The following is a 25832-nucleotide window of genomic DNA, read 5'->3' on the forward strand; positions in this document are numbered from 1 at the left end:
GCACGCTCAACCGCAATCCACATCCTCAGCATGTTAAAACCACTCGGAGGCGAGTTGCGGCCGTCAGTCAATCGGAGAGATGGCGTCGCCTGTCGCCGGCTTGCCCCAAAAGTTGGGCAGCTCCTGCGGCTTTTATAATAATTTCAAGTGTTTATAGTTGAAATATATATATATATACAATGGGTGTATGCATGGCATGGCAGAACACTTTGAAATGTATACATTTTATATGCGGGCACTTGGAAACATATCTCAGTGAACGGCTTGTCGCCTGGCCGGCTGAGTTCGAGCTTAGTCGAGGCTGCCTTCTGCCGGTTGCTTCCTTCCTGGCCGACTTCCTGTCACGCTTTTTGGGGGCGGCATGAGCCCGGCCCTCGGCCCGTCCTGGCCGATTGCTACATAAACATTGCCCCGATCCCTGGATCCTCCTCTGTCCGTGTTTGCCATTTCTGTGTTTTATTTTGACGTGCAGGAAATTTGAGCAACGCAGGCAAGAAGCAAGGAAAAGAAGGAAAATCCATTTACGTAATTACTTCGAGTTAACTTTTGCCGCTCCAAAAAGGATGCGCGCCGAGCGAGCCCTTTTCCTTATTGAATTATTGAAGAATTGCTTATTCGCTTATTGGAAATCTGTTCGCCTTCGCGTCCAGGACCTGCCACTAGTTGAGTTACAGCCGGTGCGGTAATTGGATGAAACAGGGTCCAGATACTTGGCTAGTATTGATTGCATTACGGCCAAAAGTTTTTGCCATTTTGCCATTTTCCTAGCACTCGTTAATTATATTCTGCCAGCAAACACTTTTCCAGCAACGTTTCGTTACATTTAATTATCATAATTCATGGTTTATTATCCAAAGTTGGTTATATGAGTCCAAAATCTATATTTACGTGGCTTGGGTTTAGTTTTTTGGGCGAAAAATTGAAAATGAATTGCCCGACACGCCAGTTGCTTGACCCAAAACTCATTAGGGATCATTTATTATTTTCATGCGAACCAAATTGCCAAAAGAAAAGTATTTATCATAATTATTACCCCAGGCGGTAATTTTTTTACATTATTATTATTTACGGCCGTGACTTACGGGCCAGCAATTTATGAGATTTTTTTTTAGGGAGTGTGTATGTCCTGCAAGGCTCCTGTAACTCATGAAACTTGCAAACTAAATTGACCGCAGAAATACGGAGGAAAACAATCCTCTTACATATCGAATTGTGCTGTAACACTATTTAATTGAATAAGAAGCTTACCGTCCAACTGAAGTCAACTGGGCTTAACTCTTCCTTTGTAGTTACCAACTTTCCTCCGTCTTTTGTATTTGCAGGCGTGGCAATTTGCGAAGCGAGTGCGCAGACAAGGCATTTAATAATGTAAGACTGCCCCTCTGTCTCTGTCCTGGAACTAAGACTTGCCGTTCTGTAATTATACACGAGTTGGGGAGCCAGGCGCGAGGAGCCAGGAATCAGGCCAGAAGTCAAGTGTCAGCATTCAGGGGCCACGAGCCAGGACAAAAGGACCAACAAGTTGCCAACCCAACCCAACCAAACCCGATTCCATTCAATTCTCGACTGCCCGGCACTCCGGCAGCCCGGACGTGAAAAGCAACAAAACGGCAGCCGTGGATTCGAACACGCGGCGCAGCTCAGCCACTGTGAAAGCGACGTCGGCGCCCCCACAGCCGCCCACCACGTCGCTGACAATTTGCCAACCGCCCCCGCCCACCCCGCCCTACCAGCGGCTAACCAAAGCGCTGCAATGCGATCCGCGCTGCGGCCACGAGGTAAGTGCAAATTGAAATGCTTGTGGGAGGCAAGAGTGGCGGACAAATCGGGGCGGTGTTTGATTGGGGGGGGGGGGGCTATCGCACTGTTCCTTTCCAGGAAATTTAACTGTTCTTTGAGTTGTGGCAATGGTTTTTTCTATTTATAGGTTTTTGTACAAAAAAGCACAATTTGGAATTAACTTTTTCACTTTTTACTTAGCTCACAGTGGAGCGACAGTGCGTATGAGCAATTAGAAGAACGATTCGTATTTCGATTCTCTGTAAATCTGCATCAAAACCTGGGATTGAAATTTTCTATCGATATTTTTCCCATTTTTCCTGATGGGACCACTTGTAAAATACTGGGATTCCAAATATGGCCCCCAACCATGTCCATATCTTGGTCAATATTCATCCGATTTTTCAACGGAATACCTCAAAAGATTTGTATTTCGATTCTCCATCAATCTGCATCAAAACCTGGGATTGAAATTTTCGATCGATATTTTTGATATTTTTCTGATAGGACCACTTGTAAAATGCTATGTTCCCATATATTGCCCCCAACCATGTCCATATCTTGGTCAATATTCATCCGATTCTTGAGCGGAATACCCCAAACGATTTTTATTTCGATTCCCCACCAATCTGCATCAAAACATAGGATTGAAATTTTCGATCGATGTTTTTCCTATTTTTTTGAAGGGATCCCTTTGAAAATGGTGAGTTTTCCATATGTGGCCCCCAACTTAACCTTTATCTTTCCCCTTTATAAAATTCCTCCGAGCAGTAACCGGAAGAATTTTAATGACTCATATAAAAAAAGAAATCTTTTAACTAAACGGGGTCGTCATGGAAACTCTCTCCTAAAGGAATCTGAAACAAATTTCCTGTTTTCGTAAGGAACACTCTTATAACTATGCAAATTTCTTGGAGCTCCACCCTCTTGGTGTCATATCTGCGAAGGTTGCAAATTGTTATGTTTGAATTTATCTCCGGCAGTGTCATGAACTCATTGTGCCAGATTTGCGTGTCCTTGCGGATGATGAATTGCATCTCGTGTGGGTTTCAGTGCAACCTGTTTGGCAGGCGGCAACAAACTAAGAGTGTTTGCCACCGAGGCTCTGACGTCACGGTGAAAGCCAACGCCAGCCCGAGCTATTGTCGCTTGTTGCCGTTGTTTCAGATTATATATGGATGGGTGTGACAGCGTGGGTGTGCCGGGGTGTCCGTGTGTGTTAGCTAATACACAAACCCTCTGCTGCAGCGCTGCAATTATGTCGGGGTTCAAGGCTAATATTCTTGTGCACCACTAGCACCACTGGAAGTGCCGTGGGGGTGGTGGTGACAGGCTGGGATTGCTTTTGTGTTTGTTTTTGTGGCGCTCATTCACCGCTTGTTTGGGGCTAACGTTGCAAAATGCGCGTGTGACCGAATGCGAGGCATCCGCATCACGTATACGCCGCGTTGCACCCACCTCGCTGCTTTCATTTCGTTCATTCCTTAATTAACGCTCGCTCGATAGCTGAAAAGGTGGATTAAGAACAAAACGAAAAAGAAGGTGAACTGGTGAACAGGTGAAGGAGCAACAAGCAACCACGTCAAGTGCAGTTGAAAGGGAAACAGCGGCACAGTTCAAATTACATTAACAAAAATGCACGGCACTTGACCTTGGCTAATTGCAAGACCGCCCATTGGGGTGCAGACGAGGGCATGAATTACGGGCAACTAGCCGGAGTGGTGGCCGGAATGGGCGCAGTCAATGTTAATGGTTAGAACATGTGTACATTGGAGTATCAAATAATCGCTTCATAGGATTGCCCTCTAACCTCAGGGGCGAGTCATGTCCCTGAGGGAAGTATTAGCGTGAGTTTCATAAAAATACAAGCCAAAAATATATCAAAGGGGGTTTATTTTTTGATGGTTAAGATAAGACTAAAGGTTTTAAATCTTTTTTAGGTAACCATCGGCCGGCGCATCGGCCTCTACAGATTTTGTGGCGACATCGGACGCGGCAACTTCTCGAAAGTCAAGCTCGCCGTCCACCAACTCACGCGTGGTAAGACAATCACAAGCTATAGCTTTCCTCGGATTATATAGAAACCATGCTAAATTTCAGACAAAGTGGCCATTAAGGTGGTGGACCTGGATCGGGCCGGTCTAGATGCCAAGGCACTTCGCATGCTGTCCAGTGAAATAGCCACTCTCGAGTGTGTTCATCATCCAAATATACTGAGGTATGTTCAGATATCCCTAGAATTTAGTGCGGCATTTAAATAGTATAATTTTTATAATTTATGGTTAGGCTTTTTGAGGTGGTTGAGACTTTGGGGAGGGTCTATCTGGTCACCGAGTGGATACGCGGAGGGGAACTTTATAATCACATTACCCAAGGAGGACCTCTGAGGGAGATTCATGCGGCTCCTTTGTTTAAACAGCTACTGCTGGCCGTTAAACATATGGTAAGTGTGTCTGCAGAATATAATCCATAAGGATTTAAGCCAAGTTTATATTGTTTTCCCTCCTTACAGCACAGCCTGGGCTATGTTCATCGAGACATCAAGGCCGAAAATGTTCTACTCCTCTCGGAAGATCGCCTGAAGCTAGCCGATTTCGGTTTCAGTACACAACTTATCAATGGTGCGTTGAAAAGTCCTTCCGTCGGCATCACACTCCCTTCACTGTAAGCTAATCAATTTCATCCTGGCTGACAGGTGCCAATCAGAAGCTCGACACTTTTTGCGGCTCGCCTCCGTACGCCGCGCCGGAACTCTTCTCCGATGACCATTATATTGGAGCGCCGGTGGATGTATGGGCCCTGGGCATTTTGCTGTATTTCATGGTGGTTGGCAACATGCCGTTCCGAGCCCCCACCATTCCCGGCCTCAAAGCAGCCATTCTCAAGGGCGACTACCTGCTGCCCGGGCAGCTCAGCTTGCCCTGCATAAGACTTATACGTAAGTTGGTTGTTTAGTTTTAGGTTTAATTATATAATTCCTTTTTTTATCGCCTTTTTAGAACGCATCTTGATCCACATCCCCGCCCAGAGGCCCACCATCGACGACATGCTTAACAGCCAGTTCGTAACCTGTCCCAAGCTGAGCGCCGACCTGATGCAGTGGGAGATCAACCAGCACAGCAAGCCCGCCAAGCGCTCCATCTTCTGGGTGCGGAGCAAGTCACATCGTCTGAGGAAGACCGCCTCGCTTAGGGATCGGTACGCCGAGGTGGTGAAGAAGCCAGCCATAAGTATGAACACCCGCCAGCAGGACGAGATGTTTGTCCAGAATTTCCTTCAACCAATTGAGCTGAATCACGAGCTTATGCTCCAGGGATCCGGTCAGTTGAAGGACACAGCCCAGCAGTCAGCGGAGCAGGCCAAGCGACCCACCAGACGCTATTTGCTCTGCGGTAGTCTCAAGAAGAAGGTCACACCCATGGAAACCGAGCCGGAGAAACAGTTGCCCAACGGTGGGTCGGCCAAGATTAATCCGTGGAACGTGGAGGTGGCCGACGACTGTCCACTCTTCAAGAACTATGACGCGGAGACGGGCAGCTGCATCATGTTGCCCACGAACACGGAGGATCTCAGTCAGCTGGGCGCCCTCGAATTTGAGGCCCGGCAAATTTTGGCAGATTTCGGTCTCACATCCGAAATGCTGATCAACTCGAGGCAGAGTGGACCCCGCTCCGACATCATTGGCGCCTATCGGATTGTGGTCAACCGACTGCAGAAGCAATCCTGGCTGGCACGCAAGCACGTGGAGATGGCCCTGCACATGGAGCCCAAGGCGGAGAAGCGAGTGGAACGCTCGTGTTGCATACTTTAAGTGAATTAGTCTTTCAGGATCCGGTTCCAAGTCCGCGGATAGTTGTTGAATGTTTATATTACTCACTTGGTTCTAGCGGGTCCTAGGATATCCCTTTGAAAGGAAAGGCAGACTTTGGTTTCTAAAGGCGCCTCAATAAGTCAGGCTCTCAAAAATGTTAAGTTAGACAAATGTTTCTTAAAGGACACCGAAGAAGATTATAATAGAAAAATAATAAAGAAGCTTGAAGAAGTTTTTAAAAAGAATTTGAAATGGCTAAAAATAACCAAATAGATGATCCAAAAAAAAGGACATCCAAACATTGTTAGCCAAGTTTGCCTTTCCGAAGGGATCAAGCCAGGACACCGCAGGATAAACCCAATTAGTGTCAATTTGCCAACTGCATAGGCGCGATTTTGCTGTTAACGTAGTTTCCAAAACATTTCCTCCTTGGTTACTCACTCGAGAAGTTCCTTATTTTGTGTGGATTGAGTTTGTCCAACTGTTGAGTCCAGATACGGATAGCGAAGTTAATATATATACATACATATATATAGAGATATATACATATAGTCCAAGTATTATGTATTTAGTTGTTGGTCCATTTTTGAACATATACAGACGAATTATACGAAAACGAATATGAAACATTATGAATACGTATTACGTACATACATATATACACACTTAGCAAGAAAGCGATAGATCGATCGAGTTTTAAATGTATAACGTTGCATAAAAATGTTTAATTGATCATCAAAAAGCTTGTGGGTCTGTCTGTATGTCCGTCTCTTAGTCGTCTTGTGTGTGTTTTTTGCCCAATTGTCTCCCGTGGAGTCAATCGCGTACAATAAAGCAGCATTATGAATCGCAATTGCATTCGTACAAATCGTAAACATTCTACAAACTAAATCTCAACCACTCGTCTAATTATGCACTTTAGCCTTAGTTTATTGCATTCGCAGCATCCGCAGAGGCGACTCCTTCCCTTCTCCTCCTCCTCCTCATTGCGTCCTCATCTCACACCCCTCGGACCACGGATGCTCCACTTTTACCTGGTCCGGTGTTGCTGTTGATGTTGCTGTTTCTGGTGCGGCGCAGGCGTTGCGAGAGGAGCACTCTGCCCTATTCTGCTGCCGGTGACCCTCTCAAACGGCGGTTCTCTCACTGGGATTTTTGCTGCTGCCGGCGTCGCCGCTCTCTTCTGTTGAGTGAAGGGATTGATAAGAAACGGGGTTTGAGTGAAAACGGAGTGGAAATGACATGGAAACATCTATTGACCTTATGCACGCCTTAACTTTATTAAAACACCAACAAATTTTAGACGTATCAGGCAGATATCTTTGAATTATTCTGTTACACATCAAGAAATATTTGTGTCCCCTCACTTACCCACAAAGGCAAACGAATCGGAATCCGACGTACCCGCCGGCCAGTCAATATCCGGCATAGTGGGCCACTCAATGTCTTCCGCCGTATCCCAATCGACAGCCCGTGTCTGGCTAATTTCAAAAAGCGCAGGGGAGCACAAGCCGAGAACTTCCTGTCGGAACTTTGTCAGGAGGGACTCAAAGCTATCACTGGTCTTGCACAGAAAACAAACAGCCAGGGAGGGATCCATTGCGGAGAAGTTGAGACGGGCAGCGTGCTTTTGATGATAGGTTTCGTCGTATTCCTGTTCACCAACGCCGGTCTTCTGACCCACCGTCCCGGTTCGTTGTGTTGTGTGTGGATCCAGGTAAAGAACTTCATCGTCCACATAACCTAAGAAGTACAGAGCCTGATTGGGGCGACCGCCAATCATTCCGCAACTACTATCGAGTTCAAGGCATCGCTTTAAGGCTGGCACATACATCGGGTTGATATCTGTGATTCCCAAACGCAGTGGTATGACTAGCAGAAGTGGCTTCCATGAATCGCCCTCGCGACAAAGAGAATCTAAAAAAAATGGTTATATTTTCAAAAACAAGCTTTGATTTCTCAGCCACCTACATATATCGTCGAGAACCACTGTGCTGTCCATGGCAACATGCACCGCCAGGGAGCACCAATCATCAAAGCGCACAAGTTTTCTGCAAAAAAAAAAAAAAATAAGTTATTTCAGTCTAAAATATCAGTTAGTTAGTTGCCTTGCTTACTTGAGGATCTGGGCTACTGTATTTGGTCCAAGCCACTCGCCTACGGCTTTATTTTGAGACTCCCCCATTAAGGCTATTTGGTGTATGGAATAGCAACTGTTCTTAACGTCCTCGAACCGATTCACAATCTTGAGGTAGGTAGCATCCCGACACTCCGGCGTCCAAAACCAGTCGCGACCCAGGTGAAGATCAATCAAGGCCTGAGCGAGGACCATTTGGCCACAACGCAGCATGCAGCCCCAGCCTTTGTCGGTGGTGAGCTGGACTTCTCCAAGTGGCGCGAATCCACATCGGTAGGTGCACCATAGACGGGACTGAATATCGCGACGGATGAGCTCGAGTTCTAGAAAAAAAAAGATTAAGCTTATTGATGGACAGTACTAGGATGTAAGTGGATGAGTGTTTAGAAAGCAACCACATGAGTCATCTTGTTCGAGATATGGTAATCGGTTGGCATAGATTAATAATAGTACACCAACTGGTTTCGACCTGTCTCCTCACCCTGTATGGCATTGTAACGCTTTCCCAGCACCCAGACATCTGTGTTCCGTCTGGGTATATCCTCCGACTCGCCTCCGCCAACCGCCTGGCCAACGGCACTGGCGAGGACACTGTCAGGACCCAGATATGCCTCGAATACGCTCTCCATGATCCGCGAAAGCTGATCGCTGAGCCCAACCAGCATCTACGGTGGTAAGGGGGAGTGGGGAATGGGAGACCAGCAACGCCTCCGCCTTCCGTTAATTGGCTGCCAATGACGTTTTGCGTTTCCGCTGGTGCGGGTGCCTTTGTTTTGGCCTTTGTTTCTATTTAGCTGGCAGTGCCTGCTCCTGCTCCGCCCCGAGGTCACAGCTTATACATTTGTTATTGGTAGTTGGCAGTGTCTGGTGCCGATTACAAACTAAGCGAAAACGTTGGATCAGTCTGTTGTGCTGATAGCTTCTTTTATTTTCTTTTATTTGTTGATTACAACGATAACAGAGAATGACGTCGAACAACGCTATGGACAGTGCTGCCAGACCATCGCATATTCTATTGACAGTTTTCGTGGTTTTATTTGTTTCAGATTAAAACCATTGAAAACATTTATTTGGAAGGAATTTTGTTTTATATACTCAAGGAAATTGCTTTTAGAAATTCCTTAATTTTTATCACCCTAAAAACCACGAGAAGTATGGCATCCTTGCGTTTAAAACTAAGACATTTGGTATTTTTTTGAATGTTAACATGACTGTTACCGTTATTTGACATACATTAGAATTTAAAATCTTCGGTTTAACTTAAGGGGGCAGGATGGTTTCAGGGGCTGGAAAAAAGCACATTTTTGCGATTTTTTTTCTCATTTCTGAGTGAATGAAATGATCCAATTTTTTTACACGATAAATGGCCATATTTGTAGAGTATTTAAGAATATTTTTTATTAAGAAATAATTATTATTTATTCCGTGACGGCAGTCGGCCGGAGTCGCTTCAAAAAATTGGTCTCTTGCGGTGCGTAAAGTCTGGCCTTACAGTGTTATCTAAAATCAAAAAATTGAATTGATTTACTTAAAATATTTGTTTCTTGTGCGGATGAACGAAACCATTTTGAAAAATATGCAATTTTGGATTTTTGGCGCGGTTTCAAAGTCAAAAGTGCCATTTTTACATAAAAATCCGCCCATTTTTGCCCCAAAAAAAAGTAAAAAAAATTAAAAAAAAAAAAAAGCGTTCGTTCATCCGCAAGTATTTATTGTATTAAAGATGTGTACAAAATTTTATTAAGATCCGAGCATTACTTTTTGAGTTACGTTACGCACCGACTTGAAAAAGTTGTTTTGAGCAAAACGCGTCTAAAGTTTTTAAAGCAATGGAAAGTATATGGAGAGAAAACAACTAGAAAATCGGCATCTCAGCAAGTTTTAGTCCGATCGACATGAAACTTTCACAGGAAATTCCTAAGATAATGTTCTATTATATAAAAAATTTCTGAAAAAAATTTTTTTTTGAAGTCTCAAACCATCCTGCCCCCTTAAAATACATTTTTTTAATCTTCCATTTGTTATAATTTTAAATTTAAACTAAATATATGTTGTTTTAAAATTTAAAATATTCATTTATCTTTCAACAGTTTTGAACTTTATAACTACTTAAAAAATTAAAACATAAGAGCTCAATTTTCTCATTAATAAAACATTATTGCACTTCCCTTCAACTTAGGCAACTTTTAGCCCGCAGAATTTGTTGTTCAAATCTAAAAAGTCCTCATCTGGCTCAGCAGACTTTACCAAGTCAGCATTGGGATCCGCAACTGGTTTCGATTCCGCTTTTCTAGCTGCCTGACGCTCTTTCTTTAGCCTCTTTTTTTGTTGGGCTTTAATGGCCGACTGATCGACTTCCATGGCCTTCCAATCGGGAATAAACTCCACACACCAATCGTATAAATAACAATAGAAGTCAAACATTAGCTTGGAGTCGGGCAGCAGGAAATGCTCTACGTGATAACGAACGTCCGTACGGTTTTTGAGTAGATCGTACATATTGTAAACGAAAGCCCCGCAAAACAGTTGATTCATCCTAGGATTCAAGAGGGGGAAGTCCAGAAGGGCGTTCAACCCACTAAGCTGAAACACAACCGCCTGAAACTCAGCGAAGCTATGGATGACCGTTGAAGAATACAGATCGAATTTCTTCTTAAAAATCTCCTGCATGTGAAAGTGGGGTAGCAGACGTTCCTGGGTCAAATAGCAGTCAGATTTCGGAACGTGAGGCATTCTGTCGGGGATGGGAAGCTCCAAGAGGGATGGTTTAATGCCACGCTTGACTCCTTCGGCCGCTTCCTTATCTCTCACGGATCGTTCCTGTTTCAGGATTTTTCCGAATCGTTTCTTAAATGATTTCACCTCTCTCTCAGCAGGTATGGTAACATCAATGGTACGGAGGACTACCAGGCTCAGCAGCAAGGAGTGAAGATGCAATTGATCGCAGTGCTCAGATCGATGTATCCAATAGATAATAGACAGAAAGTATAGCCTCAGATCCTCAGGCAGCTCATCCAGCTTCTTGAAAAGCTTATCCGTTTCGGCATGCGGTACAAATGATTTGAAGACATGCCTCAAATGCCTGGGATCGGGTGAAGATGGGTTGAATGGATAGGGGGGTTCCTTTTCAATAGGTATTTTGTAATACCGCACATTAGTCACTCGAAGCGCTCTTGTGAGGTAGGTAAACTCGATGGGTAAAGGTGATCCCTCTTCGTCCAATGCGGGCTCTGTTTTCTCCCCCTCAACGTTGTGGAGTAGGGAAAAAACGTAATTGAGGATGGGCAGAGCCAGTTCGTTGGAGTCAGCATAGGGAAAGTGCTCCATTTGTGGGTTGTTGATGTATTTTCTCAGGTGGACAAGATCCACAAAGAAGCGTGACAGGTGCGCTGGGTAGAGCTTCTTTAAAAACCATGGCGGGAAAAGTAGAGTCTTATCTTCCACTTCTAATTCTTCTTCTACCTCCTCGTCATCATCCTCATCTTCCTCGGGATCTTCTTCTTGTGCATGTTCTTCTGGCTCTTGATCTTCGACCTGTTCCTCTTCTCCTACCTCATCTTCATCACCTTCGGATAGATGTTCTCCAATTTCTTCTTCCTCCTCGTCGCTGAGTTCCTCTTCGCTTACAGGTTCTACGTATGGAAAAACATTCTCATACTGCTCTTCAAAGAAGTCGTAGGCATGACACAGCTCATTCGAGTAACCACAAATGGCGGCATTGACTTGAGAAGCCAGAGATTCTCGTTGGGCCTGCAACAAATATATAATCAGTAAAAATTGGTAAGGAAAAAGTCAACCCACTTACCTTTTTCAGCCTGGAGAGTACTTTTGCCAAAGCCGTCTCGGCGGTCTCCTCCTTGAGCCATTTGAGAGTAACCTGTATGCGTTTTTGTTGCTGTTTCAATTTGCGACTCCTGCCCGCTTTTCCCATACCACTAGCAAAGAAGTTTCTGAAGGCACTTCTGGCAATGTAATCGTTACCTAGGAGGGCAGCAAACAGCGGCAACTTTTCGGGGCTGAGAGTGCCACGACCACAGAGATGTTCCACTCGGTAGATGCAACAATCAAGGTATTTGTATGTCTTTATATTTGATTTTGGAGGTGTCGCTTTTGATTGGGTTTGTATGCCATTCAAAATTTTGTTTGCCTTTGTACGCTTCTCCACGTGTTTGGCTTCATTGCGTCGCAGCTCACGAGCCTTTATTTGAGTGCTCTTGTCCTTCACTTGCTTGGTAAGAACCTAAGAGTGAAATAAGCATTTAAAAATTGTTGAGGAATAGTGAATTGTAACCTACCTTCACAGTCAAAGTTATAAGCGGGATGTACTTCACATTGTGGATGTAGAAATCCGAATCGTACGAGAGTACCGGGCAGTTCAGTTTCCTGGCTAAGGCCGCCAGCTCGTCGTCTGCCTCAAAGACACATCGCATCACTGGGACTCCGCAATCCCTCACAGCATCCACAAAAACCTCTTTGAGGTGCAAGGGAAACAAAGTAATGGAGGCATTGGGGTTAATCTTCTTAATAACGCTGATTTTTCCTCTTAACCGCGTGCTGACCGTCCGAAGCTTTTTCTCCTCATATCCTCCGTCCATCAGGACATATGGACGGATATTACACTCCGCCAGAACTTGGAAAAACTGCACCACAGCCCGGTAGAAGTCATCGTAATCTCCTCCAAAAGCAGAGTAGTTCCCAGACACATCTTTGTACAAGTTGCAAGACAAATTGTCACCATCAATGACCAGCGCTGTGGAGTGGAGTTCGTAGGGCTTTAAATAGATCTCGGCGCGTTGGGCAATGTAGCTAGTAAGGCCACGGACTCCCATTTTATTCTTCCGGCACTTGTGGCTCCTGATTTGTTTATTTTTTGCAGCTAGCGCGTTGGCTGGCAGTGTTGGAAAGTTCCGTAAAATGATGTAAAAAAGGTATTTTTTAAAAACCATTATGTTGTTAATAGAGAAACTAATGTATATATTAAAATAATACAGATTTGAATTATTAAATTGAATAGGAATTCTGATTTAGGAATGGGTAAGAATAATAAGAAAAGTTTCCAAATACATCAACCAAACTTGTGCTGCCAGATAGTAATTCACCGATAAACCAAAATCGATAAAAAAAGTAACTTCCACCTCTAACTCAAGTCGCCCACTCTTTCTATTCTTCGAGACCACGTGGTGAAAGGTATTGCGATCCGCTTGGATCAGAGAATATTCCGAATTTCTTGAACTGTTAGTAACGAAATGTCGGAAACTTCAGAAGACGATCAGGACCTGCTGCAACCCAGCGACGAGGAGGAGGAATTGAGTGGCAGCGAAGAGGGAGAAGATGACGAAGAGGATGTTGAGGCGGCGGAAGATGGTTCAGAGGCTGAAGAGGAAGATGCACAAAATGGAGATGATGCCGATGACAGCTCCGAAGCTGAAAACGAGGACCAGGATGAGAACGAAAAGCTGACTTGGAAGGATCTCGTATGTTAAACCCACCAGATTTATTCGGAAATGTTCATAATATGGCTAATCTCTCCACCAGGGTCTCAACGACACGTTGTGTCAGGCCTGCGACGAGCTGAAATGGAAGGCGCCCTCGAAGATCCAGCGAGAGGCTATTCCAGTAGCCCTGCAGGGCAAGGATGTTATCGGCCTGGCGGAAACTGGCTCAGGCAAGACTGGTGCCTTTGCCCTTCCCATCCTGCACGCGCTCCTTGAAAATCCGCAGAGGTTCTTCGCTCTGGTGTTGACCCCAACACGTGAGCTGGCCTTCCAAATCGGCGAGCAGTTTGAGGCTCTTGGTGAGTCCATAGTTCATTTCATGTAAACTATTTCCCCCTCAATGATGTTAACCCTGTTTTGATTTTGTTTTTCAACGAAAACATGAAATTATAATTTCTTATTCGTCACTACCTCTGAGTTTCGTTCACAATCATCCTCATTGTGCTTGAAAAATGACTTGTACTGATTTAAGTTCCTTTCTTTAACGCTCCCTAGGTAGTAGCATTGGAATCAAGTGCTGTGTCGTCGTCGGCGGCATGGACATGGTGGCCCAAGGACTCCAACTGGCCAAAAAACCACACATCATCATAGCCACACCCGGCCGCCTCGTGGACCACCTGGAGAACATGAAGGGATTCAACTTGAAGTCCATCAAGTATCTGGTGATGGACGAAGCGGATCGAATCCTCAACATGGACTTCGAGGTGGAGCTCGATAAGATCTTGAAGGTATTGCCACGTGAGCGGCGCACTTTTCTGTTCAGCGCCACCATGACCAAAAAGGTGAAGAAGCTGCAGCGCGCCTCCCTTAAGGATCCGGTCAAGGTTGAGGTGTCCAACAAGTATCAGACAGTGGAACAACTGCAGCAATACTATCTGTTCATTCCGGTGAAGTACAAAGACGTGTACCTGGTGCACATCCTCAACGAACTGGCCGGCAACAGCTTCATGATATTCTGCAGCACCTGCAACAACACCGTGAAGACGGCGTTGATGCTTCGGGCGCTGGGATTGGCTGCCATTCCCCTCCATGGCCAGATGTCGCAGAACAAGCGTCTGGCGGCTCTCAACAAGTTCAAGGCCAAGGATCGTTCCATTCTCATATCCACCGACGTGGCATCCCGCGGCCTGGACATCCCGCACGTGGACGTGGTGCTGAACTTCGACATACCCACGCACAGCAAGGACTATATCCACCGGGTGGGTAGGACGGCCAGAGCAGGTCGCTCTGGCAAAGCCATCACCCTAGTTAGCCAATACGACATCGAACTCTACCAGCGCATTGAGCACCTTCTGGGAAAGCAATTGCCGCTCTACAAATGCGAGGAGGACGAAGTCATGGCTCTGCAGGAGCGTGTGGCTGAGGCCCAGCGCACCGCTAAGCTGGAGCTGAAGGATCTGGAGGACACCAAGGGCGGCCGGGGACACAAAAGAGGCGGCGATAACCACGATGATTCCGAGCACTTCACCGGTGCCCGCAAGCGCATGAAACCCATGGGCGGAGGAGGAGGTAGCGGCCCCAAAGGAGGCGGCGGCAAGAAGGGCTTTGGCCAAAAGAGCTGGAACAAGGGGGGCAAAAAAAGATAGTCTAGATAAGTTGTGTGATTAAGTGTACTTTATTATTTTATTTTATACGATAATACAGAGTAAAATTAAACCAAGGATAAAGTAGTTCTTTTAATTAAACATAACTTTGCTTGGGAAGTCATGATTTTGAATTTAAGAAAATGAGGAGCTCCTAGCCATCTATCAACTATTGGGGCTTAAACTGATTGAATGGCGCATCGAAGCGTCCTCCAGATGAAGTGCTCGGCACATTCGGCTGCTCCTGCCTTCGAGACTGATTCCTTGCCGGAAAACCACTTGGTTGCGGTCCCATCCCTGCTTCAGTAATCGGCCCGAAGCTGGAACCTGCAGCCTGACTCATGTTGGGGTCTGCTACATGGCCCATGTGGGCCACTGGTGTCGGACCCCTGCTGGAACCATGATTCGATCCCATGTTTACAGCTGAAGTCTGCATGTTGGCAGCTGGAGTATATCCCACGTAGGAACCTGGGGCTTGACCTACATTGGTAGCTGGCGGCGGACCCATGAAAGAGCCAGGAGCCTGACCCATGCTGGCAGCAGAACCTGGAGCCTGACCCATGTTGGCAGCAGGAGGCGGAACGTGCATGTTGGGAAGGGGTTGCTGTCCACCGTAAGAACCTGGAGCCTGACCCATGTTGACAGCAGGAGGCGGAACGTGCATGTTGGGAAGGGGTTGCTGTCCACCGTAAGTACCTGGAGCCTGCCCCATGTTGACAGCAGGAGGCGGGACGTGCATGTTGGGAAGAGGTTGCTGTCCACCGTAAGTACCTTGAACCTGACCCATGTTGACAGGTGGAGGCTGTCCACCGTAAGAACCATTAACCTGCATGTTGGTAGCTGGAGAATGTCCTCCGTAAGAACCCTGAACCTGCATGTTGGGAGCTGGAGAATGTCCTCCGTAAGAACCCTGAACCTGCATGTTGGGAGCTGGAGAATGTCCTCCGTAAGAACCCTGAACGTGCATGTTGGGAGATGGATGCTGCCCACCGTAAGTACCTTGAACCTGTCCCATGTTGGCAGGTGGAGGCTGTCCACCGTAAGAGCCCTGAACTTGCATGTTGGCAGCTGGAGGAGGAGCGTCGAACGAACCAAGACCCATCCACCGGTTAGATCCCGGAACAACACCTTGGTTAGGACCGGAAATCAGACTAGGGCTTGTTCCTGGGCGAGCATCTAGAGCGGCCCTTGAATCTCCATCTGACTGGCCGTTCTGATTAGATAATAGATGTTGAATGGATGGGAGATTGGCGGATGATGGACTGTTTTTGACTAACGTAGTTAGAACGGCAATGGCTTTCGGATTTTGAAGCTCGACCACAGATCTGTTAATCATCAAGAGCATGCCGGGATGGGCCAGTTCCTGGCGACTGTCTTTAGCAGCTTCTAAGATGAGATATACCAATTCCATGGGTATGCAGAACTTGTACTCTATTCCCAGTTGAAAGATTTGATCCACATAGTCCAGCCAGTTAGTTTTCGACAATATTTCAAGTATTGAAATTGTCAAGGGCCGAAACTTGTGCGCCTTGTTCGGCATCCAGAGATCGGTCATGAGCACGCGCGCCATCTCTTTCTCCATGCCACACTGCTGCAGGATACCAAAAATGGAGCCTATCAAGGGCCCGGCGACGTGCTTGTAGAAACGGCAATCGGATATCATTTGCAGAACTTGGCGGCTGTGATTGCGTCGCACGAATATCTCGGCGAACGAAACGAAATAGTTTTTGAAGATGACAATACTGCGGAGTGACAGGCAATAGGTTTTCTTAAGGATCGACTCGTCCATTTGCATGAGGCGCCTCTGGACTTCGCCCACGCTGCTCATCTCATGGCTGCAACCAACAGCTGTACACCTATCGTCTAAAAACTGCAGACACTTGATTCCATAAACATCAGTCATCCAATTGTTCGTTAGAACGCTTTCTTGCATTCTTGGTGGAATCTCTTGGAATGGTGCAGAGGATCCTTGCGATACGGGGGCGGTAGTTTGGTAAAGCGGTCCAAACACTGGAGTCTTCACCTTACTGTGGCGCGCAGCTGTGGCTTCCTCCCGTTGCCGGTTCACAGCTTTGGATGTCGATGGGACCGGTGGCTGCGTCGGTTCTGGCTTTCGAGCCTTCTCCTTTTTCTCTTTCTCCTGCTGATCATATAGCATCTTCATGACGGATGGCTGCGCTTCTAGCTGAGTCTGGCTGACCTTGGGAATGCGAAATGGCCCCTTCTGATTCTCCGTGGTAGCTCCTGACTTAGCCTGATCCTTGTCTTCTCCGGTTTTCGGTTTAGGTGGTGCTGACGTCTCCGTGGCAGAGGGACGTCCTGCTGTTGCAGTCGGTATGGCTACTTGTTTCTCATTGGGCTTCGGCTTTGCTGCTGATATCTTCGACTCTGAGGGATGAATAGCTGTTTCAATCTGAATAGATTCCGGCTTAGCATACTTACGTGTATGTGCCGATCGTGTTGCTGTTTCAGCGCTTCTTGTTTCTTGATTCTCCTCGGGCTTCGGTTCTGTAGCAGTGTGAGAATTGGTTGCGACCTCTACAGTTTCTACTTTGTTATTGGACTTTGTTTTACCCTTAGTAGGTGGCTGGTTTTGGAACATCTCGTCGTCCAGTCCGTCCCACGAGGTTGCCACCGATAGAACATCATCGTCATCTTCGTAGTCGAGCTCTTCCGGCTCAGCGGCGATCAGGCCCACTAAATGAGACTTATCCACCTCGACTGTTGAGAGCACCGGCAGTTTGTCAAAGAAGTCGGATGTACCAGCCATCTGCTGATGAATCTCGATGGGTGACTTGCTGTCTACGAGATCTACCTCAAGCATGGGTTGATCCAGGTCCATATTAAATACATCTACATTGTTGACCACGTTTTCCTCTGGGAATTTGAACTCTTCAATGATGGGGAATGAATTTTCAACGGCCGGATCTGCCATCACCATGGGATCGTCCAGCAATAGGTCCTCCATCTTTAAATCACAAGTACCCATGGCGTTTCCATCTATCAAGTTATAGTTGTGGTCGTTGAGAATGCTGTTGAAAAACGAAGACCGAGACTCACATCTCTCAGGAATATTTTCCGTCAAATGCAGGTTCTCGGCGGCGCATTCGTCGTCCTCCTCCTGCTTCTGCTTCTCTTTCTGCTGCTCGTTGTTGGGCTGGCATATCAAGTTCATGGGGGTCGGCGGCATGTGGGCGGGCATCGGCGTGCCCTCCTCGCTTATCTGTGGCAACAAATAGGGGTCGTTAACTAATGAAATTTCCAGACTGCTTACTACCATTACTAAGCCACTTGCTTGAGTCCGTTTCTTGGCTAGCGGCGAACTCCTGGCGAACTCATCTTCTCTTAGGTTGGCCGCCCTCTGACTACGGTTCGGTTGCATCCGCTGCGGAGATTCTTCTATAATTTGTATAGTCTTGCGCTGCTGCTGCGATGGTGTAGCCTTTTGGTGCGACGGTGTTGCCTTCTGTTTCGATGGTGTAGCCTGCTGCATACCCGGAGTTTTTGGAGACCTTCGATACTGCTGCTCAATTGCTTTCAAGTGTTTTTGGGACGCTCTGATCAACGGATTATGGTATACTTTCTCCTTTTTCTTAGGTTTTTCCTCAGAAAGATCATGTGTTACCAAGCTCGGATTCTTGGAAGAGCTTGGCAGCTCTTGAGCTTTGTACGCAGCCTGCAGCTGCTCCCTCTGGGCTTTCTCAGCCAGCGATGGACGCCCCCTCTTGCGTTTTATGGGAAAAATAACGGGCGCTACGGGTTCCTCTTTTCCTTTAACTTGGTTTTCCTTTTGGGCACGCTTCTGCCACTCAGCTAGGGGCAATGATTCGTCAAGGTCGTCGCCAGATTCATCTGATGAAATGATCTGTGTCCTGATCAATGAAGAAATCTTGCCGCGACTTGGCGCACTTGGCTCTCGGTGCTGGGAAAGTTTCGAACCAGATTCCTTATTAGGATCATGTTCAGAATCATTGAAATTGCCAGTCGAGGTGGGTGTTGCAATTGTTTCAAGGCGCTTCGGAATTGTACCAGTATATTTGAAGGCCTGAGGGGTCATAGGTGAAGCAGCACTGGCTACAGAGGAACTAGCAGCAGCAGCGGTTGGTAGCGAAGAAGAACTGGAAGGAGCACTGTTAAGGACGATGGGTCTTTGCTGCATATGATTTCGGAGTGGCAAAAGATCACTCTGCCAATGGAAAACCGTAATTAGACAATGCATGTGGCCATTTAGACAATTTTTAATTCTTACTCTGGTGTGCCGGATGTAGTAGGTCCTCCTCCAGCTACGCATATAGTCTTGGTAGGCATGCGCCCACTCCTCCTCCTCCATGGCATCGATCCCCATCGTTTCCAAGATCTGTTTCCAGCATCGTATCTTATCTCGTTCACGCATATTTTTAGTTTTCTCAATGAGAACACAGTCTTTTTTCGAAAATTCACTCGCGGAGCTTATTAGCGGGTTTTTACAAATTCACGCCATGTGCCGTTATTTTAAAGATGGAACCTAGCATTTCGATAAAAACTTTGATAGGCGGAACAATTGGAAGTGGAACAGGGCGGGGGAAACTCGAATAAGCTTTCGCTGGTTTTAACAGAATGATTAATCAAAAATACTAATACTATCCTTTTAGCTTGTCATTCCACCCCATTATTGACCGCTCGATTATTTTTTTATTTAAAAGTTTTTATTTCTCTTAGTACTCATACAACTTATCTATAGACATTATATACATAAACTTTTGAATCTAAAGTTTAGATAAATAAGTTATTTATTTTAATCTAAATTTAGGTAATAGATTTCCTCTGTCAAAATCTTTCTCTGTCTTTTGAAAATAAAGTACACTTAGTCACAAATCTAAAAAAGATCCTTTTTTAGAACGAGCTTAAGGAAAAAATCCATAATTTAATAAAAATCAGTTTATTTTTTATTGGTAAAAATATAAGTGTGTGCCTTTCGACCCAAGAGCACTTATAGCTTATTAATTTATTGTTATTTTCTGTAAGAATGCCAAAATTACATTGAATTAAACTAATTAAAACGTCTACATGGTATTAAGATGTTTAAAGGTCAAAATTGTACTAATCATAAATATTTGCACAACGCACGCGGCCAGCTTAAATACAATTTGTTATTTGTAAGTCCCGTCCCGCAGTTATGAGCATTGTACGTCAAAAAGTTCGCAGATACCTTCATCGCTCTTTAAAACAAAATTAAAATCATCTTGGGGTGGATTTAGCTGAACCAACGGAGGGTTTTCTAAAAAAATAAGAAGAACGTTTGTAAACATAAATTAATTAAATAGTTATAAGTTAACACACCTAAATTGGGATCGTCGGGGTAGAATCGCCGCAGCGAGTGCCCCGACAGGTAATTCTGAAAGATAATCTTCGCGGTCAGTTCATTCTCCAGCAGTTTCATCTCGTCCTTCATTTCGGGATTGCAAGAGTAGGTGTGTTCGTCGGTTATAACGTTACCCGAACCTGCCGGCCCAGAAGTATGGCCATCGTCGCTGGAGTGTGACGACGTGGAGGGTGAGGGCGTGTCGAGTCTGCGGTAGTCAAAGAACCCTCCGGCGTCGTGCGGATTGGTTGTGCTTTTACCTTGATTTGTCACCAGACGAACGTCGATCGTGCTGCCATTGTCCAGGGAGACACGCAACTCACTCTGCGAAGAAAAGTTTTTCAAATTTTATTTTTATTAGTAATTTTTTTAAGTTGTGAAAATAATTTGAAGTAGGACATCTTACATCGTTGCGTTGTATCTCAACCTCCTCGTCATAGTTGGGTATAGTGAAAACGGAGTCATCACCATAGACCTCCAACAGATCGTCACGTGTTAAATACGCATAGGATCTATTGGAAGGGTCTTGCATCACATAGCCCAAGTTACGTTGAGCATACTCCAGTTGTTTGTCCAGATCGTCCTCCAACTGTTTTAAGTGGCTGGTGCGACCGCGGGCTAAGTCGTAATCCTCTTGGTCCTTGGCATTGTTGAAGCCCCCTCCGCTTTAAGAAGTAAATAAGTTGGTAAGGTTATTAGAAAGTGGGGAAAGGTCTACAATTTATATAAATAAATATCTTCAAACGCATTATCGGAAAACACAACTAAATGAATAAAGATATGTGCCGTCATCTATCTGACTAAAACCTTCCATCTGAAGGCTACTTATTGTTCATTTCCTTAAAACTTAACATGGGAATCGAGTTGTACATATAAGCCCCCATAATGCAAATGAGCACCTACCGCCACCGCACTAGGGCGCTGTGTCTGCCTTTATCAATCAGGCCAATGCCCTCCAACACATTGGTGATATCGTATATGCGCCGCTTCTGAACATCCAGGATTTTGGTGGCCTGAACAAATACGGTAATATTATTAATATGAGGAAAAAACAGACATTTTAAGAGTCTTACCGCTTTGAGATCTATAGAGCCGCCGTTGGACTTCATCAGCTCCACGAATTTTTGGGTGAGCGAGACCAGCGAACCCACGGAACGTTGCTGGCTAGGCACAATGTGAGATTGCGAATGCGACGGGGACTTAAGCGGCGTGGGCGGATCCATAGATATTTCCATATGGGCGTCATCCATATCCACATCCAAGTCGGCGGTGTTGTTTCCACTGCTGGCGCTCATCGTGGTGGTGGACTGGCCTGCAACGGAGGTACTGTCCCTTTTCACAATACTCGTCGATTTGCGCTTGTACATCGCCGGCAGTCGATTGGTCCTCTCAGCTTTGGTTTTGATGACACTTCGAATAGCTGCAATACTTCAACACTTGAAGCTACTGTATGGTTGGTGCGAAAAATCCAAATTAAATCCAAATGTTGGCGCTTGAGGTTTCCGCCATTTATGTCACTTTTTTCATTCTCCCTCTATTCCGACTTCAGTTCAGTGTGGTAAAGTGACGCTGCCGCTGTGCGATAGTTATCGATCTATCGATATGTCTGTTCTTTGTAGCACTGCCTCTAAAATTCAAACTGTCATTTTAAAATAAGTGTATATCCATACAAAATAAGATAAATTAATAAAACTAGTCGAAATTAATCAGTTTGCATCAGTCGGATTACTTTATTTGGGTTGAATTTTTATAGGCTGCTTGTATTTGAGTCATCTGCATTTGTCCCTTCGTTGTCGCGAAATAAACGCAATTGTTTTAGTTGTGTGTCCCGCAAGACATCAAGGATTTTCCACTTGGCCTCGAAAAACAATTCATCACTGAACTGCTCCAAGTCAATCCGAATTACCTAAAGGGATAACTTTTGAATGAAATTGCTTTGGAAGATATACAGGAGTTATTTACCTCACACAGATTGGCAATGTGCTGGGCCTTATTATTATGTTCCAGCTCCTGGTTTTCAGTTAAGACCAATATTTTAGATTCAGAGTTTGTTTTATCACTGCCAGATCCCATGCGATCCTTTTGTCCATTGCTTTCATCCGTTAAAAACGCGAAATCCGGAAAATGCAGCATTTTGGGCAACGGAGACTCCTTTAAAGCTTCCCACTTATTTCTTAGAACTTGCACCTTCCGCTTCACCTCAACCACTGGCATGTTGACATCTATTGCCATGGCTATATTGCGCCAGACTTGCTCCTGATACTCTGCGCTCTTATAATCCGGACAGTTTGGATTCCATAGACATTCGTTCTGGCGATAAAGGTCTATCAATTGAGACACCACTTCCTTTTGTGCGAGCAGGAAAGGAAATTTGAGCCTTCGATTCAACTTCACATTGAATGCATTGGGTCTCTGAGGGATTCTCTCAGTGTCGGAATCGGATTTTGAGAATATATGGATCAGACTGTTGTAGTTCTTCTTCATGCTGCCCATGAAACTAGAGTGGGACATTGTTTTACATAATTAATTTTGACAGGATATACTTTGCCAACTAGTCAGCGAGCTTCATAAATTCGATGCCAAGTTCCAGCTAACAAATTTTTTTGAAGGTTCAGGAACTATTTGATCCGGTACGGTCTGATAATCACGATCAACTCCTCCTTTTGACCTTTGCATTATCAAAAGGATCTTCTTTTGGGTATGCAAACGAATATATGACGGAAGTTGAGAAAGTTCTTCCCTTAGTCTATTGCAAAATACCGTTAAATCATCCTCGCCCTGTGTGTTGTTTTTGGTTTGGAGATTATTTTCCGCCGTACTTTGACAAAATCCTAAACAGCTCTCCTTCAACTAAAACGTGAGAAATATAAATAATAAATGCTTTAAATTATTATTTTTTTCATTTTTTGTACCTGTGCATTTGGCATAAGGAACCAGAATTCATTCAGAAGGTCAAAGTTAGATTTTCCGGGCAATCCGTTTTCCTGACATCTATGTATCCTATTTAGTTCCTGCAAAGCTTGTTTGTGTAGAAACTTTGCCTCATATTCCACCTGGTGTCTGGTCAGTTTTCCGCCAAATTGTCGAGCAATCCATTCCCAAAGAGCTTGTTTCTTGTTTTGGTTAAAGTAGTCTTCGCTCTCACGATTCCATAGGCACTCGTGTCCTGCATAAAAGCGAATCAATGTAACTGCATTTCCTTTTTTGGCAAATATACTATATGGATTGGATCTATATCTTTGGCTGGAAGGATAAAGAGATTTCGCTACTCGGATAGATTGATGATTGCTAGAACGCTTTGATTTGCTCATCTTGAGGACAGTTTTTATTTTCATAAAGGGCCAAAAAAGAAAAACGGAAAAACGAAGCTTGCTTTTGTTATTGTAAAATGTATTAAATGAATATTTTTCAATGTTTATAGGACTCTTTTAGGAATTTAATTTTAAAAAATAAAAAAAAAAAAAATGTTTTAAGCTTTTTATAATTTAAATCTTTAAGTTGACTTAAAAATGTGATTATGGTTGTGAGCTGAATCATCATAAATTAAAAATAAATCTCAATTGATGTTTCCGATATTCAAAAACGCATTTTTAAATATTTATTTGAAACATCCACGTGCCGCCACGTTTTCTTTCCCCCACCACCGTCATTTTCCAACACTTTTTTGCGTTTGTTTTGTTCCCAAGTTCTGTTTTTACGAAAAACAACGTGCCTGGGCCAGATTGTTAGTGGAAAATACTTCATCTATAAGTTTATAAGTGACAATTAAAATGCCTTCCAAATCTAAGCCGAAACTTTCCCGCGGAGTGCTGGACATGAAGTTCATGCAGCGCACCAAGGCGAAAGTGGACAAAGAGACCGCCGATGAGCAGAGCCGGGCACTGTACTCCAATGAAATTAACGAAAAGATGCTGAACTCCAACTCGAATTATATCGTGGAGCCGAGTTACTCTATCTGCGCTGGTCTCATCGACGGCCGTCTGAGTTTTCGTGGAATGAATCCCGAAATTGAACAGCTCATGGAACAGGAGCAGACTGAGAAGCAGAGGCTTAAGAAACCGGAGCAACCCAAAGAGGTTTCGGACCAGGACATGGCCAAGACGTACTACGCCAACAAGGCGCCTGCCCTAACCAGTAGCATGGGCAAGAAGTTCAGCACTAAGAAGGACCTCAAGAGAAAGCAGAACGGCGACTCAGACAACCACCCCCATAAAAATCACCACAAGGCACAATTCAGAAAACCTCGTCCGGACGACGATTAATTTATGCACTTCCTATTTACTCTGTTATTCTGATCTAGAACTAGTTAAAGTTAACTAAAATATATTTGATTTTAATTACAATCGCTTAGCGGCTGCTTCACTGCGTGTAGGGCGTAGCACATCTGGGTGCTGTTTATCCAGCGCCAGGTGTTGCTCCAAAAGTCGTAGGTGCTGCCATTGACCAGTATAGTCTGGCAGTTCACTGGGGGTTAGTTTGGAATAAATTGAATACGTCTAGAGGATAAAATCTTGAGAAGAAGCTTACTTGTATCCAAAATACGCTGCACATCCAGGGGCGATATCATCTTGTCCCAGTGATGGGTTCCCTTAGGCGCCAAACTGAGCACATACTCGCCCAGAATAACGCCGCCAAACCACATGGGAAGCGTTTTGTTCAAGGTTGTTATAAATATTGAGCCACCCGGCTTCAAGGTTCGTACGCTGGCCTCCAGCAGTGCCACTTTGTCGTCCACGTGCTCCAGCACCTCGGATACAATCACAGCATCATAGCACTCGCAATTGGTCTTGGCGTGCTGGTCCACCGGCTCTATTATGTAGGCCACATTGTTGGTCAGTTCGGGACTGGAGCACTCGAGGTGGGTGCGAGCCGCTTCAATGAGTTTCTCTCCAAGATCTATGCCCGTAACCTGAGCACCGAGGCGCGCCAGTTGCTCTGTTAGCAAGCCGCCACCGCAGCCTACCTCTAGAATGCGCTGTCCGTTCAAAACTCTTGTGGTGTTTACGTAACCAGGTTTCACTGTCCCGCGCGCCACCATGCCATCGCGTATGAAGGGAACTCTTTAAGGAATTGGATAGTTAGTACTCTGAAGACTCCAGATCTTGTGGCTTACCCACCGTATCTCATTGAGAGCATGCAGAGCACTCATAGTGCCATTTTGGTTCCACCATTCTGAAGCATGATTCTCGTGATGTCGCACCTCTTTTTGGGTGCCGGCGTCGATTGGTGGCGGCGTCGCTGTGCTGCTGCTCTTTCTGGCGGCTTTTGTTGCCAGAATACTGGACAACGATTGTCTCAGCTTGCTGGAATGCCAGAATTGTAATTTGATATTTATATTTATTTTAAATTATTACCCATTGGCGAACAGCGAGCTTCGCAGCATTTTGAACAAAACACAAATGCTCGATAAAAAACAGCTGACTTTTGTTTTGTTGCAACTGTAAACACAAGAGGCGTAGTCAGAGTCCCCCTTAAAAAGCCTATTTTCTTAAATATTTTTAATTTTGTTCCAATTTTAGTTAAACTCTCCATAAGATAAAACTTTTTTTTATATTTTGTTTACCTTAACTTAAGTTTTTTCGAGATCTTTATATTATTTTTCTATTTTTACTTATTAAAATTCTATAAGCCTAATAGTATGCGCTTTTTTTTTTAAAGTTTGTTCTAATATTCCCATTAAATAAAT

General features: G+C 44.9%; 9 protein-coding genes across 14 annotated transcripts; 3 read left to right on the forward strand and 6 right to left on the reverse strand.

Moving 5' to 3' along the window:
* Positions 1-1403: 1403 nt before the first annotated feature.
* On the forward strand, positions 1404-6465 carry LOC6497558 (CBL-interacting protein kinase 15). Its single transcript, XM_001961786.4, has 7 exons — positions 1404-1778; positions 3720-3819; positions 3880-3997; positions 4066-4222; positions 4292-4400; positions 4475-4717; positions 4779-6465. Exons 3-7 carry the CDS (start codon positions 3942-3944, stop codon positions 5588-5590), a joined length of 1377 nt encoding a protein of 458 aa, XP_001961822.2. The 5' UTR covers positions 1404-1778; positions 3720-3819; positions 3880-3941; the 3' UTR covers positions 5591-6465.
* LOC6497972 (cysteine protease ATG4B) lies at positions 6296-8738 on the reverse strand. The gene is made up of 5 exons (XM_001961785.4): positions 8209-8738; positions 7708-8050; positions 7562-7641; positions 6962-7507; positions 6296-6773 (listed from the first exon to the last, which is right to left on the reverse strand). Exons 1-5 carry the CDS (start codon positions 8390-8392, stop codon positions 6718-6720), a joined length of 1209 nt encoding a protein of 402 aa, XP_001961821.1. The 5' UTR covers positions 8393-8738; the 3' UTR covers positions 6296-6717.
* A 989-nt stretch (positions 8739-9727) lies between these two features.
* LOC6497971 (protein asteroid) lies at positions 9728-12653 on the reverse strand. The gene is made up of 3 exons (XM_001961784.4): positions 12023-12653; positions 11533-11967; positions 9728-11477 (listed from the first exon to the last, which is right to left on the reverse strand). The coding sequence occupies exons 1-3, from the start codon at positions 12554-12556 to the stop codon at positions 9903-9905; spliced, it is 2544 nt and encodes an 847-aa protein (XP_001961820.1). The 5' UTR covers positions 12557-12653; the 3' UTR covers positions 9728-9902.
* Positions 12654-12814: 161 nt separating this feature from the next.
* LOC6497559 (probable ATP-dependent RNA helicase DDX47) lies at positions 12815-14889 on the forward strand. Of its 2 annotated transcripts, XM_044715960.1 has the most exons (4): positions 12815-12914; positions 12990-13201; positions 13263-13521; positions 13718-14889. In XM_044715960.1, exon 4 carries the CDS (start codon positions 13759-13761, stop codon positions 14806-14808), a length of 1050 nt encoding a protein of 349 aa, XP_044571895.1. In that variant the 5' UTR covers positions 12815-12914; positions 12990-13201; positions 13263-13521; positions 13718-13758; the 3' UTR covers positions 14809-14889. The 2 variants fall into 2 exon arrangements, with proteins under 2 accessions (XP_044571895.1, XP_001961819.1); XM_001961783.4 differs by having other exon boundaries at positions 12852-13201.
* LOC6497970 (protein deadlock) lies at positions 14815-19422 on the reverse strand. Of its 5 annotated transcripts, none has more exons than XM_044715959.1 (4): positions 19055-19422; positions 17380-18991; positions 17248-17313; positions 14815-17193 (listed from the first exon to the last, which is right to left on the reverse strand). In XM_044715959.1, exons 1-4 carry the CDS (start codon positions 19196-19198, stop codon positions 14975-14977), a joined length of 4041 nt encoding a protein of 1346 aa, XP_044571894.1. In that variant the 5' UTR covers positions 19199-19422; the 3' UTR covers positions 14815-14974. The 5 variants fall into 5 exon arrangements, with proteins under 5 accessions (XP_044571894.1, XP_014761909.1, XP_014761911.1 ...); XM_014906423.3 differs by having other exon boundaries at positions 17248-18028; positions 18089-18991; positions 19055-19420; XM_014906425.3 differs by having other exon boundaries at positions 17248-18028; positions 18083-18991; positions 19055-19420.
* Positions 19423-19857: 435 nt separating this feature from the next.
* Positions 19858-21720, reverse strand: LOC6497969 (transcription factor E2F2). Its single transcript, XM_001961781.4, has 5 exons — positions 21220-21720; positions 21050-21159; positions 20553-20811; positions 20125-20470; positions 19858-20062 (listed from the first exon to the last, which is right to left on the reverse strand). Exons 1-5 carry the CDS (start codon positions 21511-21513, stop codon positions 19959-19961), a joined length of 1113 nt encoding a protein of 370 aa, XP_001961817.1. The 5' UTR covers positions 21514-21720; the 3' UTR covers positions 19858-19958.
* A 128-nt stretch (positions 21721-21848) lies between these two features.
* LOC6497968 lies at positions 21849-23526 on the reverse strand. Its single transcript, XM_001961780.4, has 3 exons — positions 23059-23526; positions 22109-22996; positions 21849-22052 (listed from the first exon to the last, which is right to left on the reverse strand). Exons 2-3 carry the CDS (start codon positions 22655-22657, stop codon positions 21894-21896), a joined length of 708 nt encoding a protein of 235 aa, XP_001961816.2. The 5' UTR covers positions 22658-22996; positions 23059-23526; the 3' UTR covers positions 21849-21893.
* A 256-nt stretch (positions 23527-23782) lies between these two features.
* LOC6497560 (M-phase phosphoprotein 6) lies at positions 23783-24489 on the forward strand. The gene has a single exon (XM_001961779.4). It carries the CDS (start codon positions 23917-23919, stop codon positions 24406-24408), a length of 492 nt encoding a protein of 163 aa, XP_001961815.1. The 5' UTR covers positions 23783-23916; the 3' UTR covers positions 24409-24489.
* On the reverse strand, positions 24379-25647 carry LOC6502448 (ubiquinone biosynthesis O-methyltransferase, mitochondrial). Its single transcript, XM_001961778.4, has 4 exons — positions 25501-25647; positions 25264-25449; positions 24674-25206; positions 24379-24610 (listed from the first exon to the last, which is right to left on the reverse strand). Exons 1-4 carry the CDS (start codon positions 25527-25529, stop codon positions 24480-24482), a joined length of 879 nt encoding a protein of 292 aa, XP_001961814.2. The 5' UTR covers positions 25530-25647; the 3' UTR covers positions 24379-24479.
* Between the last annotated feature and the right edge of the window lie 185 nt (positions 25648-25832).

The sequence above is a fragment of the Drosophila ananassae genome, chromosome 3R (assembly GCF_017639315.1).
Source record: "Drosophila ananassae strain 14024-0371.13 chromosome 3R, ASM1763931v2, whole genome shotgun sequence".
NCBI classification, from domain to species: domain Eukaryota; kingdom Metazoa; phylum Arthropoda; class Insecta; order Diptera; family Drosophilidae; genus Drosophila; species Drosophila ananassae.

Excerpts from the sequence above, each read along its gene's own strand:
- LOC6497969 (XM_001961781.4), bottom strand. The coding sequence starts at position 21,513 with ATGTACAAGCGCAAATCGACGAGTATTGTGAAAAGGGACAGTACCTCC. Across the intron at positions 21,160-21,219 it reads GCTCTATAGATCTCAAAGCG|GCCACCAAAATCCTGGATGT; the intron begins GTAAGACTCTTA and ends GTATTTGTTCAG. Across the intron at positions 20,063-20,124 it reads CCCCGACGATCCCAATTTAG|AAAACCCTCCGTTGGTTCAG; the intron begins GTGTGTTAACTT and ends TTATTTTTTTAG.
- LOC6497970 (XM_001961782.4), bottom strand. The coding sequence starts at position 19,198 with ATGCGTGAACGAGATAAGATACGATGCTGGAAACAGATCTTGGAAACG. Across the intron at positions 18,992-19,054 it reads ACTACATCCGGCACACCAGA|AGTGATCTTTTGCCACTCCG; the intron begins GTAAGAATTAAA and ends TTCCATTGGCAG. Across the intron at positions 17,194-17,247 it reads AACACGATCGGCACATACAC|AGTCGAAGATATCAGCAGCA; the intron begins GTAAGTATGCTA and ends TTCATCCCTCAG.
- LOC6497560 (XM_001961779.4), top strand. The coding sequence starts at position 23,917 with ATGCCTTCCAAATCTAAGCCGAAACTTTCCCGCGGAGTGCTGGACATG.
- LOC6502448 (XM_001961778.4), bottom strand. The coding sequence starts at position 25,529 with ATGCTGCGAAGCTCGCTGTTCGCCAATGG. Across the intron at positions 25,207-25,263 it reads CATGCTCTCAATGAGATACG|AGTTCCCTTCATACGCGATG; the intron begins GTGGGTAAGCCA and ends AATTCCTTAAAG. Across the intron at positions 24,611-24,673 it reads GCAGCGTATTTTGGATACAA|TGAACTGCCAGACTATACTG; the intron begins GTAAGCTTCTTC and ends ACTAACCCCCAG.
- LOC6497558 (XM_001961786.4), top strand. The coding sequence starts at position 3,942 with ATGCTGTCCAGTGAAATAGCCACTCTCGAGTGTGTTCATCATCCAAAT. Across the intron at positions 3,998-4,065 it reads CATCATCCAAATATACTGAG|GCTTTTTGAGGTGGTTGAGA; the intron begins GTATGTTCAGAT and ends ATTTATGGTTAG. Across the intron at positions 4,223-4,291 it reads TGCTGGCCGTTAAACATATG|CACAGCCTGGGCTATGTTCA; the intron begins GTAAGTGTGTCT and ends CCCTCCTTACAG.
- LOC6497971 (XM_001961784.4), bottom strand. The coding sequence starts at position 12,556 with ATGGGAGTCCGTGGCCTTACTAGCTACATTGCCCAACGCGCCGAGATC. Across the intron at positions 11,968-12,022 it reads TTATAACTTTGACTGTGAAG|GTTCTTACCAAGCAAGTGAA; the intron begins GTAGGTTACAAT and ends TTTCACTCTTAG. Across the intron at positions 11,478-11,532 it reads TACTCTCCAGGCTGAAAAAG|GCCCAACGAGAATCTCTGGC; the intron begins GTAAGTGGGTTG and ends TATTTGTTGCAG.
- LOC6497559 (XM_001961783.4), top strand. The coding sequence starts at position 12,974 with ATGTCGGAAACTTCAGAAGACGATCAGGACCTGCTGCAACCCAGCGAC. Across the intron at positions 13,202-13,262 it reads AGCTGACTTGGAAGGATCTC|GGTCTCAACGACACGTTGTG; the intron begins GTATGTTAAACC and ends TCTCTCCACCAG. Across the intron at positions 13,522-13,717 it reads CGAGCAGTTTGAGGCTCTTG|GTAGTAGCATTGGAATCAAG; the intron begins GTGAGTCCATAG and ends AACGCTCCCTAG.
- LOC6497972 (XM_001961785.4), bottom strand. The coding sequence starts at position 8,392 with ATGCTGGTTGGGCTCAGCGATCAGCTTTCGCGGATCATGGAGAGCGTA. Across the intron at positions 8,051-8,208 it reads GCGTTACAATGCCATACAGG|AACTCGAGCTCATCCGTCGC; the intron begins GTGAGGAGACAG and ends TTTTTTTTCTAG. Across the intron at positions 6,774-6,961 it reads CGATTCGTTTGCCTTTGTGG|AAGAGAGCGGCGACGCCGGC; the intron begins GTAAGTGAGGGG and ends TTCACTCAACAG.
- LOC6497968 (XM_001961780.4), bottom strand. The coding sequence starts at position 22,657 with ATGTCCCACTCTAGTTTCATGGGCAGCATGAAGAAGAACTACAACAGT. Across the intron at positions 22,053-22,108 it reads ACATTGCCAATCTGTGTGAG|GTAATTCGGATTGACTTGGA; the intron begins GTAAATAACTCC and ends TTATCCCTTTAG.